The 17,152-nt window shown below is 37.7% G+C and overlaps 1 protein-coding gene across 3 annotated transcripts in view; it reads left to right on the top strand.

The window, feature by feature from the left end:
- The window catches only part of dock4b (dedicator of cytokinesis 4b), a 129,703-nt gene that overhangs the window by 85,470 nt on the left and 27,081 nt on the right, over window positions 1-17,152 (top strand). For 2 of the 3 annotated variants that reach the window (XM_028043596.1, XM_028043594.1), the window contains exons 23-40: window positions 1,108-1,300; window positions 2,269-2,405; window positions 4,171-4,305; window positions 4,730-4,828; window positions 5,684-5,778; window positions 5,968-6,043; window positions 6,264-6,364; window positions 6,520-6,578; window positions 7,289-7,437; window positions 8,665-8,750; window positions 10,696-10,722; window positions 11,091-11,186; window positions 11,317-11,377; window positions 13,252-13,345; window positions 13,840-13,988; window positions 14,521-14,607; window positions 14,726-14,830; window positions 15,094-15,235. In XM_028043596.1, coding sequence (XP_027899397.1) covers window positions 1,108-1,300; window positions 2,269-2,405; window positions 4,171-4,305; window positions 4,730-4,828; window positions 5,684-5,778; window positions 5,968-6,043; window positions 6,264-6,364; window positions 6,520-6,578; window positions 7,289-7,437; window positions 8,665-8,750; window positions 10,696-10,722; window positions 11,091-11,186; window positions 11,317-11,377; window positions 13,252-13,345; window positions 13,840-13,988; window positions 14,521-14,607; window positions 14,726-14,830; window positions 15,094-15,235 — 1,891 coding nt within the window. The remainder of the gene's footprint in view (window positions 1-1,107; window positions 1,301-2,268; window positions 2,406-4,170; window positions 4,306-4,729; window positions 4,829-5,683; window positions 5,779-5,967; window positions 6,044-6,263; window positions 6,365-6,519; window positions 6,579-7,288; window positions 7,438-8,664; window positions 8,751-10,695; window positions 10,723-11,090; window positions 11,187-11,316; window positions 11,378-13,251; window positions 13,346-13,839; window positions 13,989-14,520; window positions 14,608-14,725; window positions 14,831-15,093; window positions 15,236-17,152) is intronic. The other variant, XM_028043595.1, reaches the window with a different exon arrangement.

Raw genomic sequence — 17,152 nt, 5'->3', positions numbered from 1 at the left:
TCCTGCTTTACAGCTGCAGGAATCACCGTTACGGTAATTTGCAAAAGCATCCAGACACCTTTCATAAAAAAAAACAAAAAATCTGCAAGATGTGGCGTTTGTGTGTTTATCTGATACTTGCTAAATAAAATCCATTGAAGCAAGCCTTTACAAGTCAGTTAAATTGCAAAATCAATCCATCAGAACGCTGAACACGTCCGTTCAGGTGAGACAGCAAACGTGTGCAAGAGGTGGCTCTGGTGAGAGCACTTAGTAAAAACTAACACTAAACAGCGACTTGAACACAGCGACTCTTTAAAACACATTGAAGTTTGCAGTTGTAGTGTAGCAAAATGTGAAAATTCCGACGTTTTTTCAAGGCACTCTGTGAGTGCAGCATTAGATCTCCCTGTAGATGCAATCTGTTTCCTCTGATCTGCTTTAATCTTTATTTTCAACACAACAATAGCTTTGGGAGGATGCGGGTCAGGCTGATGTTAATCCCACCTAATCTGTTACATGTGCTGCACACTCAGGCCAACAAATAATAGCACAGTCACCCAAAGGCAATGTGGCCTGGGCTGTTGCAAAAAAAAAAAAAAAAAAAAGAAAATATTTTTCCTTGAATATTTTAGATTAAAAGTCAAATTTTCAGTAAAAATTAGTAATGGAAGTATTTTCCAAAAACTAGTGGACTGCAATTCTTGTTGATCTTACATAGTTTCAACATGATGGAGTTGCAACCAAATCCACTCCTGGTGGTCATTTTTGTCTCGCAAGTGCATATTTAATTTGATTTGAATTACAAAAAAGCTTTGGAATCACACTGTAGTGATGTGAAGGTTGTGTGTGTTTTCTTGTAGAAAACCTGGTGTAATGAATCCCCTGAATGTGCCCCCATTTGCTTTCTCTGCAAATTGGTTTTGCAGTACGCAGCTCTGATTTAGGCAAAGATTCATTGAATGCACAGCGAAAATATTACTACTTATTTGAGAAATCCGTGTGTGCGCTTCTGCGAAAGCCTCTTTTTAATCTATTGTTGGCATATAAGTCTTTCGGCTGAGTGATTATGGTCATAATGGATGTTGCTCGTTCATAACCGAGCGTTCCTTGTCTCCCTCTGCCCAGGCGGTGTTCCTGCGGACGTTCCCGGCGATCTACAGCGAGCTGCTGAAGTTCTTCACCGTGCGGGACGTGGCCGGGTTCGTCAGGGAGACGCTGGCTAGCCTGCCCACCGTGGTCCAGGCCGACAGCCCCCTGGAGGCGGTCAAGCTGCAGTGCATCTCCAAGACGGTGGAAAGCCAGCTTTACATTAACCCAGGTGAAGCTCCTGAGTTGTGTTCAGTTGTGGGAAGAAGGGTGTATAAAAATCAAGTGGAGGCAGGGAAATGCTGTGGGAATGTTTTCCCTTAACATTACTAATGTATTGCGCAATCTGGATGGACTAGATTAACCAGAATGACAGAAAGCCACTTTTCTGGATATTTATGACACTTAAATAGAATATGTAGTAGGATGAAAAACATGTATAAGAGTTTGTACAGGTGCTTAAAACCCCTAAAAATGCTTGAATTTCAATTTTAAGGTTTGGAAAGTGCTTGATTTTTGTACAAACCCCTTGAAATAGCTTGATATTCTATTTTTATAATGAAGTGCAATCTAATGTTTGACTAAAAGCCTAAATTTGGAAAGTGAAGCCAGGTATTTTCACACACCTAAAAAAAAGACTTTTCACTCTGAAGTTAAATGAGACTAAACAGTTTTTTGTTTGTTTTAGGTTATTTCCATTTGCTAAATGCCAAAAAATGTAGGGAGAACATTTTTTATTATATTTTTGAATATTTATTATTCCCATCTCTCAATGGCTTATTTATTTGTGTAATTGAAGAAAACCCTGGCCTGTATTTTATGCATTAAATAACTATATTAAAATTGGGGGATTTTGTGTAAGAGAGAGATTTCAAAACATAATATTTTGTTACATATTTTTGTAGTTTACCTTATAGTATACTATCACAAGACATTAATCGGTAAGAAATGATATCATACAATAGTAAATGTAAACTTTTTTAAGCTTCACCGAAAGAGTCTTATGTCAAATACTTAAAATTTTGCTTAGAAAAAAGGCAATAATAAAAACCGCTTAAGATACAAATTTAACTCCAAATTTGCCTCACTTAGCTTTCATTTCATAACCTTTCAACAGAAAATGTAAAGGTAACTAAATAAGAATAAATGAGTGTAACTATCAGTCACTTTTTGATGCATGGCATCTGTTTTGTTTTACAGAGTCCCGATGCATCCTGCTACCCGTCGTGCTGCGGGTGCTGCACACCTGCCTGCAGGAGCAGAGAGATCTGGTCATGTGTGCGCGCATCTTCACCAGCATGCTGTCCCTCATTAAGAAGGAGGACAACGGCACCGTGGTGAGTACAAATAGTTAACGTGTGACCAAAATGACACGTTGGGCCGTCTTGAGCTGCGGCTGGTTGCGTCGGTCAAAGTTAGCGCCGTCTCCGGAAGTAATTGAAGCCAAGTGTAGGCGGTTTTGCAGCTGTCAGATTGATTCGTGAAGCTGCCTCCCTGGCAAAACGCTCCACAAACCAGACTGCTTTGTTTGTTTGCGCGCTGTCAATTAGCGGTGGCAACATGGACATTGGCAGGTGTGCGGCTCGCTAATGAGGCTGGTCAATTTAGCAGTGGGGTTGTTGAAGTGACTTTGAGCTTTTCCATCTGTCCGATTAGCGGGTGTGTGTAGGGGTGTGTATGTGTGTGTTAAGGGTCTGGATTGCACAGATTTTTGCCAGAAGGGCAGTTAATGGCAAAAGCTCCTAGAAGGACAGATACTGCTCAGATTGGCAACATACTTAAAGGGAGGCGACAGAGTTGGCAGCTACTGTAATGCGCCTGTGAGGCTTCTTCTCATTATCAGCCCAAAACCTGTACCTTTTGTCAGGTTTAGAGAGAAGACAAGAAAGGAGGTGAACTGCTTTGTTTTATTTAGTTATATTAAATTTTGATAACTTTTGTGAGCCTGTCTTTTGTTTTTAAAACTGAGATAAAATACATTTACATATAAGCCTTCAGAACTGTGTGGTTAAGTGTATAAAGATGCATCCAAATCATTTATTAGCTCAATGTCACGTACAAAAAAGTAAATATTAATATTTTTAAACTGGGTACATTAATGCAGTTGTTAAAAAGGTATCTAATGCCAAGAACTATTTTTTAATTAAATAATCAGTCCTAAGAGCTAAAATAGAAGGGAACTGGACTACTTATCCTGTTTCTTGATGACATTTTATATCATAAACAAAAGACTTCCTTAGTTCTGAACATTGGCTGGATGCTTCAAGGATAATAACAGTCACTAATGTCCTGTAAATTTTCTCCTGTTCAGTGTGTGGATCATTGCTAATTGACAAGCCTTTCCATCCAATGATGCCAACTTCTGAATGTGAATGCTTTTAAACTGCTTATTAATCTCTATTTTGATAACTTTGGTGTGCCTTTATTTTTTTTATTTAAAATTGAGATAAAAATACATCAAGTCTGGACTTCATGTCAGAACGATGGGACCTTTTTATGGTGTAGATTGGTTTTTCATGCTTAAACTTTATGTTTTTTCCACTCTTCCTGAACCATCCTCTCCCGTCCAAAATGTGCACATTTCTATCCCTGAAAGTGTTCCTGGTCCTGCAGGTAAACTGCCCAGTGCTGCCCCAAGGAACACGCTCTGAAAAAAGGGAATTGAATGAACTAATATGACCAGAACAGCTGCATCTGTGTGTTTACTAAGAAGACCAAATGTACATGTTCTAGTAACTTTTGTCGTTATAGTTTGTAAAAGTTCAGAATAGGGAACAGAACCTCTGCTGAACTTGATCAGATCTACAGTCTCAGCATTTTTTTTAACAACCTGCACTGTGACAATCTATACTAGACAAGGAGCTAAGTTTATCTTGGCACTAAGTACAGTGCGAAGGATGTATAGGTTTTAAAAAAAAAAGCTCTCCAAAGCTTATTAAAGCAAAAAAAAAAAAAAGTCACAATGGAGTCACTAAGTCTCAATTCTTTCCCCTTTTCTTCACTCAATTAATGGTAAACAAAAAGTTCTTTCCATTTTGCTAGCTGAATGTGGATGCTGGTTGGTGTCTCCTGTTAAAAATGTTTGATTTCTCTGCTGTTTAGGAGCCTGCTGTGTCAGAGGAAGTGGAGCTAATAGTGGAAAGCCTGCTGGAAGTGCTGCTGAGGACCATCCTGGAAATCAGCAACCGGCCCCAACCTGCTGGGCCTGCCATGAGACTGCAGTTTCAGGATGTCACTGTATGTGTGGGTGTGGGTGGGTGTGTGTTGGGTGTGTGTGCTCATGCTAAATAGCTTGGGCTACGTGCAAAATATCCAAGCGTAATTAAGGGATGTTAAATTGAGTTGCGACTATCACTCCACCAACATTATTAATATTACAGGCGGTAATTAAGATGGGGAGTGGAGATGTTGATAGTAATAATTTTTACTAAGTGATAATAGAAACTTAAATATAGGAGGAAGACTTTCCCATTGAGACAGTGATCATGGTGGATTAGCTCTTGCAGGCTGTTAACCTGGACATCTAACATGTCCTGAAAATGTCAAATAAAGGAAAACAAGGCAACAAAAACAAGAAACAGGACAGTTAGACTCTGCGATTTATCCACCTTTAATGTTCTCTAACCTAAAATGTATTTATTTTTTGCATTTATTCTGTCAGGGTGAGTTTGTGGCGTGTTTGTTGGCACTCCTGAGACACATGAGTGACAAACACTACCAGAAGCTGCTGCAGGCATTCAGCAGCAAAGACGACCTGAGGGTAAGGCCATATATATATATATATATATATATATATATATATCTTATCTGTCATTCTTTTGGAAAACTGTTCTCAATTGTTCATCTATAATACTATTGCCATGCTTTTCTGAAACCAAATATTGTCACCTTCCTAAATCAATGGCCCAAGTCATTTTTTGCCAAAAGTGATTTTTTTTGTTGTTGCTCAAAATCACCTTTAAGCAAAAAAAAAGATCTGCAAATGCATATCAAAATTTGTTTTAATTCTTTTATTTATTCTTTAATTTTTTTTTGTTTTGAGGGGGTTATATTGTAATTTTTTCTTTACTTGTTTTGTTTGTGTTTTTTTTTCTTATTTGTTTTAAATCTACTTTCAAAAAAGCAAATCAAAGACATAGCGGTTTTTATTTTATTTTATGTAGTTAGAAATCTTTCATGAAGGTAAGCATCCAATGTGGTGCCATAGCAAAATCACTTAATAAATATATGAAAATACTTTCCGACTAAATCAATAGTCCTTCAGCACTGAGCATAAATTTTCATATTCAGTATTTTCAACTCATCTCACTAGAAAAACAAACTAAATTGAGCTTAGCATCATTTGATTGAGTACATGCATTTCAGCCAATGCCTGCAGGCGACTTGTAATCACCCGGAGATCCATATTTTATCATTTCCTGTTTATTCAAAACTGCTGATGTATTGCTGACTTGTGCAAAAGCAATTATTGGATTGAAGGGTTTTTTTTAACAGGAAGCATAAATAAAACACCTTTATTATAAGACTGCAGCAGATGAAAGTTAATACTTTATAAAACGTGTACACATGAATATTCAAACTGCCTCTAAGTGTCTTCTGTGGGTTCATTTTGCAGGACTTCCTGCTTCACGTCTTCACAGTCTTCAGAATCCTAATCAGACCGGAAATGTTTCCCAAAGACTGGACCGTGATGCGACTCGTCACGAACAAGTAAGACCACAATCACAGAAAAATAGAACGTGAGATTATAAAGAGATGATTGCAAGAGTTCTCATCTTCTATTGTTGCTGTTCTTTCTCAGTATTTATTTTTTTAACACTTTGAGGTTCTGTTTTACTGTTTTCAACAAGTGCCTTCCAGATATGAATAGTCAATAAAATGTCTGCCCTTTTCTCTCAGCGTTATCATCACAACCGTCCTCTACCTTTCTGACGCCCTGAGGAAGAATTTCCTCAACGACAACTTTGATTACAAGGTATAGCCATTTGAATCCCATCTTTGAACTCATCTCCAGGATGTTAAGGGACCTATGCCTCTAGTTGTTTGATAATCACAAGTAACATGTTTTGTTAAAAACTAAAGCAGATCAGACAAGAAAAATCAAAATGAATGGAAATACAAATGCCAAATTTGTCTCTCGAAATTCTATAAAGTGTTACTTTTTAAAAGAAAGCTTGGTCTGTGCGATTTTCCAGGTTTGGGACTCGTATTTCTACCTGTCTGTAATATTCATCAACCAGCCTTGTCTTCAGCTTGAGTCCTTCTCGCCCTCCAAGAGGAAGAAGATTCTGGAGAAGTGAGTGTCGGCTGCTGCAAATGGACGCAGACTATTGAAAATCGTGTTCGTTCAGCATCATGGTTTAGGTTTAACAGCATGAACCACACAAGTCCTTTTAATCTTTGCATGTCATCAGCATGCGTTCCTGATAATTTGTTTTTTTTCTCATGCAGGTACGGAGACATGAGGGTGATGATGGGCTGTGAGATCTTCAGCATGTGGCAGAATTTAGGTAAACTGAATGCAAATAGTGGAAATTATTACATATGTGTGAGATAGACACACCAAGGATGGAGTTCATACATGAGGCTTTATTTATTTATTTGTTTAACTGGTCTCCACTTTACTGTAATAACCCATTTATGTCATATATTTACATTTTTAAAGTTAAACTTTTTTCTTTTTAATTGTATATTTTCACAATTTGAGAAGAACTTAAAATGCATCTCAAATGCTGCTCATGCTATGGCCTATTATCACTGATCACTCAGTGAAGATAAAGACATAAAAGGGTTTACCTTCATTGATATTCAAAGTAATGTGCCCAAGCAGATTCATGGAAAGTCTGGTGGAAGGAAAAAGTGTTATATAAGAACAAAATCTTTTCTTTATTTTTAACTTCATTAGCCTTCAGCCATGCTCATCAAAAGATACAGATATAAATGCTTAGTCTTACTGATTATGATGATACGTAAACAGAAGTAGATCACAAATTTAGCTAAAGTCAAGTCTTTAAAATACATTCATATCAGTTAATAAATATGCCATATAAGTTTTAAAAAAATTCCACTCATACATACAAGTCTTTGAGAAGTTGTACTCCTGATAACCAATCAAAAAAGCCCTTCACAAAAGGAATTTCCCTCAGTGTCATGTCAGGTCCAAAAGTTGACGAGTCAATCAAAAGTCGAACTCGTGTCTCGAACTTTGTCTTGGACGTAGGGGAACACAAGTTGAACTTCATCCCGGCCATGATTGGACCGTTCCTGGAGGTGACCCTGGTGCCCCAACCCGACCTGAGGAATGTCATGATCCCAATCTTCCATGACATGATGGACTGGGAGCAGAGGCGCAGTGGCAATTTCAAGCAGGTGGGACACGTTCATCGTCTACCTAAAATCTTCATTTGTATACTTCGAGGAGATCAGAAGTAGCCGTACAAAGGCGGATTTAAAACGTGGAGGATGAATGGCTCTTTAATAAAAAAAAAGAGGCAGATTTTATCAGAGTATATAATCCGACAACCCTAAGTAAACGTTAAGATTGCATAAAATTTACAAAGAGGTCTTTACTCACTTAACATTTTAAGAATAGCAGGGACACCAATCTGCATGCAACTCTACAGTACAAGTCAAATACTATATATATATATATATATATATATATATATATATACACAGTACAGACCAAAAGTTTGGACACACCTTTTAATTCAATGAGTTTCCTTTATTTCCATGACTATTGACATTGTAGATTCACACTGAAGGCATGAAAACTATGAATAACACATGTGGAAATATGCACTAAACAAAAAAGTGTAAAACAACTGAAAATAGCCCTTATATTCTAGTTTCTTCAAAGTAGCAACCTTTTGCTGTGATTACTGCTTTGCACACACTCTGCATTTTCTTGATGAGCTTCAAGAGGTAGACACCTGAAATGGTTTTCACTTCATAGGTCAACCTGCCCTGTCAGGTTAATAAGTGGGATTTATTGCCTTATAAATAGTCATGAAAATAAAGAAAACCCATTGAATTAGAAGGTGTGTCCAAACTTTTGGTCTGTACTGTATATATATATATATATATATATATATATATATATATATATATATATATATATATATATATATATATATATATATACTGAAGACATTTAACATTTTCTACGTCTCATTAGAATTTAGTGGTACTGGCGTCATTAGCATTCCTAACTGCATCTGCAGTCTGTGTGTGTTTTCTATTTAAAAGATATGCCTCCCTCAGCAGAAAATGTCCCCAACATTTTAAATCATGCTACATTTCATAGCAGACAGCGGTACAAAGCTTCAAAACTTGTAATAGACAAATGTTCTTTTAGCTTTTTCTCTTTAAAACGCAACAATTTTACATCACTTTAAACAGGGAGTAGTAGTTTTTTTTTATTACTCATTTGAGTAAGCCAAAGAAAAGAGCTGTGTTTCTTTGCTTTTTGACGTGATCCACATCACTTGTGAGACCTTTGAACCATCTGTGTTTGGATTCTGTCCAGTCATTTTATCTGTGTTGCTGAATTGGCTGTATATCTTCTTTCTCTTTTTGTTTTTTTCCTCCTCACAGGTTGAGGCCAAGCTGATTGATAAACTGGACAGTCTGATGTCTGAGGGTAAAGGAGACGAAACCTACAGGGAACTCTTCAATAGCATGTGAGTTACTAAAAAACGCGAAGGAAACACAAATTATATAGAATAATACAGAACATTTCGGCGAGACACAACTAAAAATTAAAAGTTTCGTCTTTGATTTCTAGTTGCTTTTGAACATTAGTATTAAGAAATCTGCAATACGGAGTTTTACATCAGAGCAGTTTAAATCAAGCAGAGTAGTTACATGAAGAGGTTAGTAGTAAACACTTTCACTTTGATCTTCACTCTCACCACATCTGTCGATGGGCTTTCTTCATTCTGTCCGTCTGTTTCCAGATTTCTGCTGCATCTGCTCAGTGTTTGTTTGCAGGCATGCGTCCGACTTTGTGTGTGTGTGATATTGTCATCATTTGTTTTTATTGTTTTTGCATATTTTGCATATTGTGGGCCAATATTTGGACACTGCTGTTAACTCATTCCTGTTAAATAGTAATTCAAGTTCATTTGCATAAGCAACATCTCCTCGCCATCACATACAGGGGCTTACGAAAGTGTTTGCAGTGCTTGAACTTATTCCCATTTTGTCACTTTCCAGATGCGACTTTGATCCACTTCTTTGGGATTTTATGTGACAGACACAAATAGTTAGGCCTGTCACAATAACAAATGTTGCCGGACGATAAATTGTCCTAGGACCTTTTGCGATAAACAATAGATAATATTGTTGTTTTAGGACCATTTTCAAGTAATACAATAGTAATAATGGCACAATAATGCAAGAACACATTCTCAATGATCCAATGAACTTTTAATTCTAATGAACATTTAAACACTGGTCCTGGAAGACATTTTAAATATCCAAATTTGAAATAAACCAAACAGAAACAGGAAATAAAATGAATTATGACATCTCTGTAAACAAAATTGTCTTTAAAAAAAGGGACAGTTGAGACCAAAGCTCCAAACTGAAGACTTTTATCATCCAGTTTTTGGTAAAAAAAAAAACAAAAACAAAAAAACAGAGGGAGAAAAGAGAAAAACGATAAATCAAGCAAATGAAAATGATTGATTTTCTTTTAATTTATCGTGCAATTAATTTATTTGTTTATTGCGACAAGCCTACAAATAATGTGCAGCTGCAGCAGAGGAGGACAGTGGTTTTACTTAAATTCTGGAAACTTAAGTTCACTTATCCTGAATGTGGAGCTTCTACCCAATGTTTGATTAACGCTTCACTTGTCAAGAAAGCAGAAAAGAACTATCGGCATGTTTACCATTAAATGCACACAGAATGATTTGACTATGTCTCCTAATTACGAAATAATCCAAAGGCAAGTTAAAATTAATGTAAAAGTTAAATGTAATTATTAGATATACTTTTCAGATTTTTACTTGTAAAAAAAACTTGGAACCTTTTATCCTTTGTCCTTCTCTAAACACAAGAAGGACAAGGCATCCCCAACAGCATTATGCTGTGGGGATGCTTTTCTTAGGTAAGATTAGGGAAGCTGATGGCGTCCAAACACAAAATCCCAACAATAGTTTATAACCTGACAAAATGTGTAACAGTTCAAGGATGTGAAAACTTCTGTACGACCCTGTAGGTGATTTAAACTGTCCGTTTGTCCTTTTGTCGCAAATCATTCACCTTCTCATCATTTTTTACATATTAGAAATAGCAGATCACTAAATAACTAATGTTTATTTATATGTAATCTGTAAAATGAGGTGTGATAATGCAAAAGAAGTTGTTTTTTTTCCCCATAATCTAATTCTTTTATCATTATTATTTTTTGCTTATTCTAGTCTGTAACTTCTTGCTTTTTCTGATTAAATTGCAATAAATTTTCTATGATTTCAGCATATTTCAGTTCTGTTTTTGCTTTTCAACAACTGTCCCACCTGCTGATCTTTCCCACCCCTTAAGCTGAGCCGTGTGAGTTTGTGCCAATTTTTAATCATGTTAATATTAATTTATTCCGCCTATGCTTCCCGCCTGGAGTAGAATTCCTCTGTTTGGTCCGTACCCTAGGTAAGACGCTCTCGTCTTTGGTCTCTGTGTCGTCTGTGTGAGGGGAAAACAGGGGGAACAATTGGTCCCAAAAAAATACAAAACTATTGTGTGTGTGTTTTCCTAACTTTCCATCAAACCAAGCAGTTGTTATAATCTATATAATCTGTTTAGCTTCATGGTTTAACTCCGGCAGGCGAGCCAACAAGCATAGGTGACACTTTGCATGACCGAGATTAATTTCCTCTTTGCTTTGAGCCGTTTTCTTTCTTCAGTAATTTCTTCCATCGCTATCCCCCGTTCCCGTACTCTCTCCATCTCCCTCGCCCCCCTCTCGAGTCTTGACGTTCTCTCCGTCTTGTCCTCGTCTCTCTTCATTTGTCCCGCAGCTTGCTGAAGAAGATTGAGAGGGAGACGTGGAGGGAGAGCGGGATCTCTCTGATCGCGACCGTCACTCGTCTGATGGAAAGGCTGCTGGACTACAGGTCGGAGAGCACGCACACTCACACCTACACACACACCCCTACACGCACACACGTGTCCTCCGTGATGTATTAGATTGTCCGATTCGGCTCTTGTATCATCTGGTGTTACATGTTCACGTTTATTCCACAGGGATTGTATGAAGTTGGGGGAAGTGGATGGTAAAAAGATCGGATGTACTGTCAGCTTATTGGTGAGTTTTCGCGCTTCCCTTAAAAATGATTATTTATTTACTTCATCTGATGTAAGCATTGGGTTAATGTGAGAGAGCATTTTGTGCACAAAATTTCTCAAATTTAATTCACCAAAACCTGCTAAAAACAATTAGTGACAGATGCAGTGCAGCAATTTTTCCATCCCAGTCGATTGGCAGTTACGTAAATTAGATGATTGGATTTTTATAAAAGGAAAAGAAAGTAATTAACCGACAATCTGTAACAAATTAAAACGTGCTTGCATAATTTGATTTATCAATTAAAAAATAGGCTAACACTGACTGGCTCAAAATCTGTTGAAATGTATTGACATAACTCTCTATCCAATCAAAAACTAAGTATTGATTAAATATAGATGTGGCCTCATTAAGGCGCGTCGTCTTAATGAGGCGATCCCTAGGGCTGGGCGATACGGCGCAAAAATAAAACATTTTTTGTTTATTATTTATATTAAATGCGATTTCTGATTTCAGTTTCTTTTTTTCCTTACAGTTTTTCCTTAAAAAGGCATTTCGAATGAAAGAAAATAATTTTTAAAAATGTCCTTTATCTCATTCCTTCTGTGAGTTGACATGAATTCAAAGTCAAAATTAATAGAAGCTGTCAACATTAATCCATATTCAGAGTAAACCAAAGAGTGCATTGGTTGATTTTTTTCTTCTTCTTCTTTCTTTTACAAATTAAAACCTCAAAAACAGAAAATTTGACAAATACCATCGATTCATCTCCAATCCTTACCGATCAAAGTTAGTTTCAGTCTGACTAATTAAGCAATTCAGTGCGATCAACATATATAAGGTTGAAAACTCAGCAAGGTTACAAGTTCTGGGGCATAACAGTACATTTCATCAGCATTGCAATACGTTAGTAGACTGATTGTTCCACCTAGCTCACTCTAGTATGACAGTCAGAAAGCTACAGAATCCCTTTCTCTTGAATGTGACTGGTGTTTTATCCCAGTCTGATTTTGTGCAGGACAGCTTAGATGTGTAGCTCCTGTCTGGGTTGACTCAGTTAAGAAAGCTGCTGCAATGTGCTACAAAACACCAACATTTCTTGTAGAAAACGGATAACTTAACAAATATAGCTAAAGTTCTCGGTAAACTCCCATTAGCTTTAGCATGTTTGCTCCGTTTAGATGTGACTAATTGATAATTTGGCATGTAATATAAATTAAGTCAATCCTATTTTATCTACGGTACATGAAACTTAGAAAAAGCTGTCCTGCTTCATAAACTTGGTATTTTACATGACATGACACTGCAGACAATACAGTCTATTGTTCAAAATGAGCATCATTGCAGTTAGATTTACTAGTATCTCAGGTTAAACAAGAACAGTAGTAATTTTTCCAACATTTTAATGTCATTGATGTTCTTTTCATAGCTAGATAAAACTACAGGAACCTCTGACATGGTCTATCATTTTTAAAATTTTCTTGCATACCTTTTTTAAAAGTCCATTTAGATTTGATGATAAATGCAGACAGATTTGAATGCTTATTAAATTCACAAGAGTTTTTATGTTCTGCTCATTTTATGCGGCTGCTACTTTTGCCGAAGAAATACTGATTCTTGAAATCTAATGGATGGGAAAAATATAAGCGTGCCCTGCAGGGCTTTTGCTTATGTAACTAATTCCTTCGCCCGGGTGTGTGGGCGAATAAATGAGAGGTTTCTGTTACATTGCAGATGATATGTTATTGCACCTTTGTCAAGCATCAACATTTCATTTATTTATTTATTTAGCCTATTTACATCTTTAAACTCTCGGATTGTTGCAACCTCCTTACCTTCTGTTTGCCCTTTCTTGACTCTCTTTCAACTGAATCATTTGTTTTTTTTCCTTTCAGAATTTCTATAAAACAGAGCTGAACAAGGAGGAAATGTACATCCGCTACATCCACAAACTGTACGACCTCCATCTCAAAGCGCAGAACTACACAGGTACTTTCTGTGGGGACAGGTTTTTTTTTTTTATACTCTTTCACATTTTGCTGTTCTCAACATCTTGGTACTCATATTCCTTGAACTTTTCCACTTTTAGCCACAAACTTATTGTATTGAGATCTTATGTGATGGACAAACTCAAAAGAAAAACTCCTATATCGTCATTGGGGTCTCCAAAAGTCAGCAACACCAGAGAAAGTTGATGAATTTGCCAGTAGTCTCTTTGTTAAACAGTTGCTAGAGCAGTTGCAAAAGGATTACATAAATCAGAATCCAGGCAATTAAGACTTGAGACTGAGATGAAGTTCACCTTCCAACAGGACAATATAGCCCATAAATTACACACAAAAAAAATTGTTGTAGCTTAAGAAAAAGTGGAAAAATTCAAAACGCACGAGCACTTCTGAACGCGTGTACGGTATTGTTATTCTTCAGTCGTTATCTTAACGCCACACGTCTGATCTGAACTTCTTTCTTCGTGAATATTGCAGAAGCTTCATACACCCTTCTGCTGTATGACGAGCTACTGGAATGGTCAGATCGACCGCTTAGAGAGTTTCTTAACTACCCCATGCAGAGCGAGTGGCAGAGGAAGGAGTATTTGCATCTCACCATCATCCAGAACTTTGATAGGGGAAAGGTGAGCCAGCACACAGCGTGAGCTATCTTGTCCAGCATTTCAGTATAATACTTACAATTTTAAGCATGCTGTCTCATTTTTTTGATTTTTTTTTTTAGCTGAGTACGCCAACATTTTCATAGTTTAATCAAAAGTTTACTGCTCTTCAGAGATACACTTCTTGCAGAGACAAATGATCAAAAAGCTCCCCAATCCCAGATGAATTTAGGGAATCATTAGAACTACTCCTCTTGATACAAATATTCCACTTTTCCCTCACATTCACTGGCTTCACCATCTGCCAGTGCGACCTCGTAGGGGCGAGGAGGCAGCAGGAAAAGCTTCCTATCTAATTAGCAAGTCTGCTGGATTCTGTACCAATACCTGTGCAAGGAGAGGGTGTGATTGATTCTTGATTTTTTTTCTCTCTTTTTGTTTGGCTCAATAGTGCCATCAAGTGGTTTGGTAACGATCCTACATGTTAAATCAGATTTTTCCTTCAGGGTTTGTTCTGACATTTTTTTTCTCTCTTTCTGTCCTTTTCGAACCTCAGTGTTGGGAGAACGGCATCATCCTCTGCAGGGAGCTCGCCGACCAGTACGAGTCTTACTACGACTACAGGAACTTGAGCAAAATGAGGGTGAGCTGTGAGAGGAGCTGCAGGCATGCAGTCAAGATTTGAAAACAGGATTGCTATTAATCCGTTTAGCTTGGGAAAAGAGGGAAATATAAACGCAGCGGCTGATTTTCTTTGTCAGATGATGGAAGCGTCCCTGTATGACAAAATCATGGACCAGCAAAGATTAGAGCCCGAATTCTTCAGAGTTGGCTTCTATGGAAAGAAGTTCCCTTTCTTCTTACGGGTAAAATTTTCATATTCTCTATATTGGATTGTGTAATAATTTTCCTGTCTGCAAAATTGTGAAAAAGCTGCAGAGAGAATTAACATTCTCTTACGCAAGACTCCTCCAGTGTAAGGTGACATTCAGCAACTTTTATTCTGTGCCATTTAATGATGTAACAGACCCTGTCCTTATTGAAGTTTGCAGTTGCGTGCTCCAGCCACTAGATGTCAAGCTAACCCCGTGCTGCTTCACCTTTAAAATCCCCTCGCTCTATGCTGCAGAATAAAGAGTTTGTGTGCCGCGGCCATGACTACGAGAGGCTGGAGGCTTTCCAGCAGCGGATGCTCAACGAGTTTCCTCACGCCATCGCTATGCAGCACGTCAACCAGCCGGACCAGACCATATACCAGGCAGATGCACAGTGTATCCTTGACAAGACAGAATCTTTTCTTCTTTTTTTGTGCAACTGTCTACTGACAGCAGAAAACACGAGTACTCTGTATCCATAACTGACCACATGCCATTCCTTGCCGTTTGGTCATACACTTACAAAAGTAGACTGTACTGCAGAGTGCATGCAACGAACAAACTGCAGTCAGGTGCACTGTGGTGGGGAATAAACCCAGGATCTGGTTTCCCAAAGAGGCTCATGATTTTTTTTGCTAGCGAATGGGAATAAGACTGTTTGGTTTTGAAGATTCACAAAATCTGCTTATCAGTCAGCGTAAACATTACGAAATGGATTATTTCAATTTGATCTCAGGGGTGGGGAATCAGATTGAGAAACGGGTCAACGTATATTGACTGGTTCAGCTGTAAGAATTGCATCTCTGGCTGCCTGAGCTTCCGCAGGGCTGCGCAGAACAATTATTGTACTTGGCATTATTCTGTTTCCTGAAACCACTCTCACTGTACGTGTAGCACGTCCTCTGAATAGCAAAAGAAAAGCTCATTTCACTTCCATGCATTGCTTGAATTAATAAATACAGCATGTTGGCCTTGTTAATTATTCACACGAATGTATGGGACAAGTGTTGGCCTACATAGAAGTACCGAAACGCAACACACAGCCACGACGACTGGAAAAAAAACACTTTATCTGCGTCGCAATGTTCAACGTCTACTTCTGGATTACATATAAATCCTCTTGTGAGTTGTGTGTCATGTGATTTCTGAGTGTGTACGTATGAAATGGGTGTGTGTATACGTCAGTCTGAATGGTATACAAACATGAGCGCACTACAGTATATGCATGTACAGGGTTATTTTACGCCTGCACATGTGCGTAGGATGCGTGCTCATGTAAATCTTCACATGTAAATGTGAATTGAAAGCGTGAACATTAAAACAAAATGTTTTTAGTGAAATCTGAACGCGTACATGTGAGTTGTTGCCGTGCATTTTTGCAGTGTCAGCATACGGGCTAATTCTAAGGATGACAGGACTCTGTTTGCATGTGAATTATTTGTGCAAACATGTGAATCGTATGTGTACATTTAAAGTTTGTGCGAATAGGATGTGTGTACTTGTGTCATTTGTAGATATGGATTGTGTGTCATGTGTTACGTGTCAATAGATGCGTGTATTATTATGTGGTGGTGAATGTGACTCATGCTGATGGGATGCGCACACATGCATCCGTGTGAAATGATTTGAAAGATGCATGGATGCACACAAACTGTCCATGTGAACTGGGTATGCGTGAATGTGAATTTTGAATGTGAATTATTTGTTTGCATGTATGAAATCTATGTGTGTACATGTGAAATTTATCCATGTTACCTTTGTGTTTATATGAAATGTGTACATGTGCACCTAAAATGTTGGAGTGGATATGTGAATTGGGTGTATCCACATGTAATTTATGTATGCGCACATGCAAATTAGATTAATTCATAGGTGAACTGTATACAGACACTTACTAATTGCTACATGCGTGCAATTTATATGTGTATACAGGTAAAATGACATGCAGTATTCATGCACATTTACATTTTACATGTCCACATGTGAATCTTTTGGACATACCCATGTAAATTTGACATAGATATCGATTGTTTACATCCACACCTGGTGTGTTATTTTAATATTATACCAATCAATAGCACCTCTGTCATATTGTTCACCCATTCGTGTATCCTTATCACCAACACTGATGATTTATTTTAATCAACCGTGCTTCCTATCATAAATCTGCTCATCAGTGCGAGAGTCTCGGCTAATAAAGGTGAGGCTGAGCTAAGCAAAAATAAACCAAATGGCTTCCTTTGACTCCGTCCACTGCTTGCTCTAACGACCCCAACACACCCCATATCCTGTTAACATTCCCTTCCCTCCATG

This window comes from Xiphophorus couchianus, chromosome 17 (genome assembly GCF_001444195.1).
Source record: "Xiphophorus couchianus chromosome 17, X_couchianus-1.0, whole genome shotgun sequence".
NCBI lineage: Eukaryota > Metazoa > Chordata > Actinopteri > Cyprinodontiformes > Poeciliidae > Xiphophorus > Xiphophorus couchianus.
Note: the sequence above shows the minus strand (reverse complement) of the source record. Positions and strands in the feature narration are given on the sequence as shown.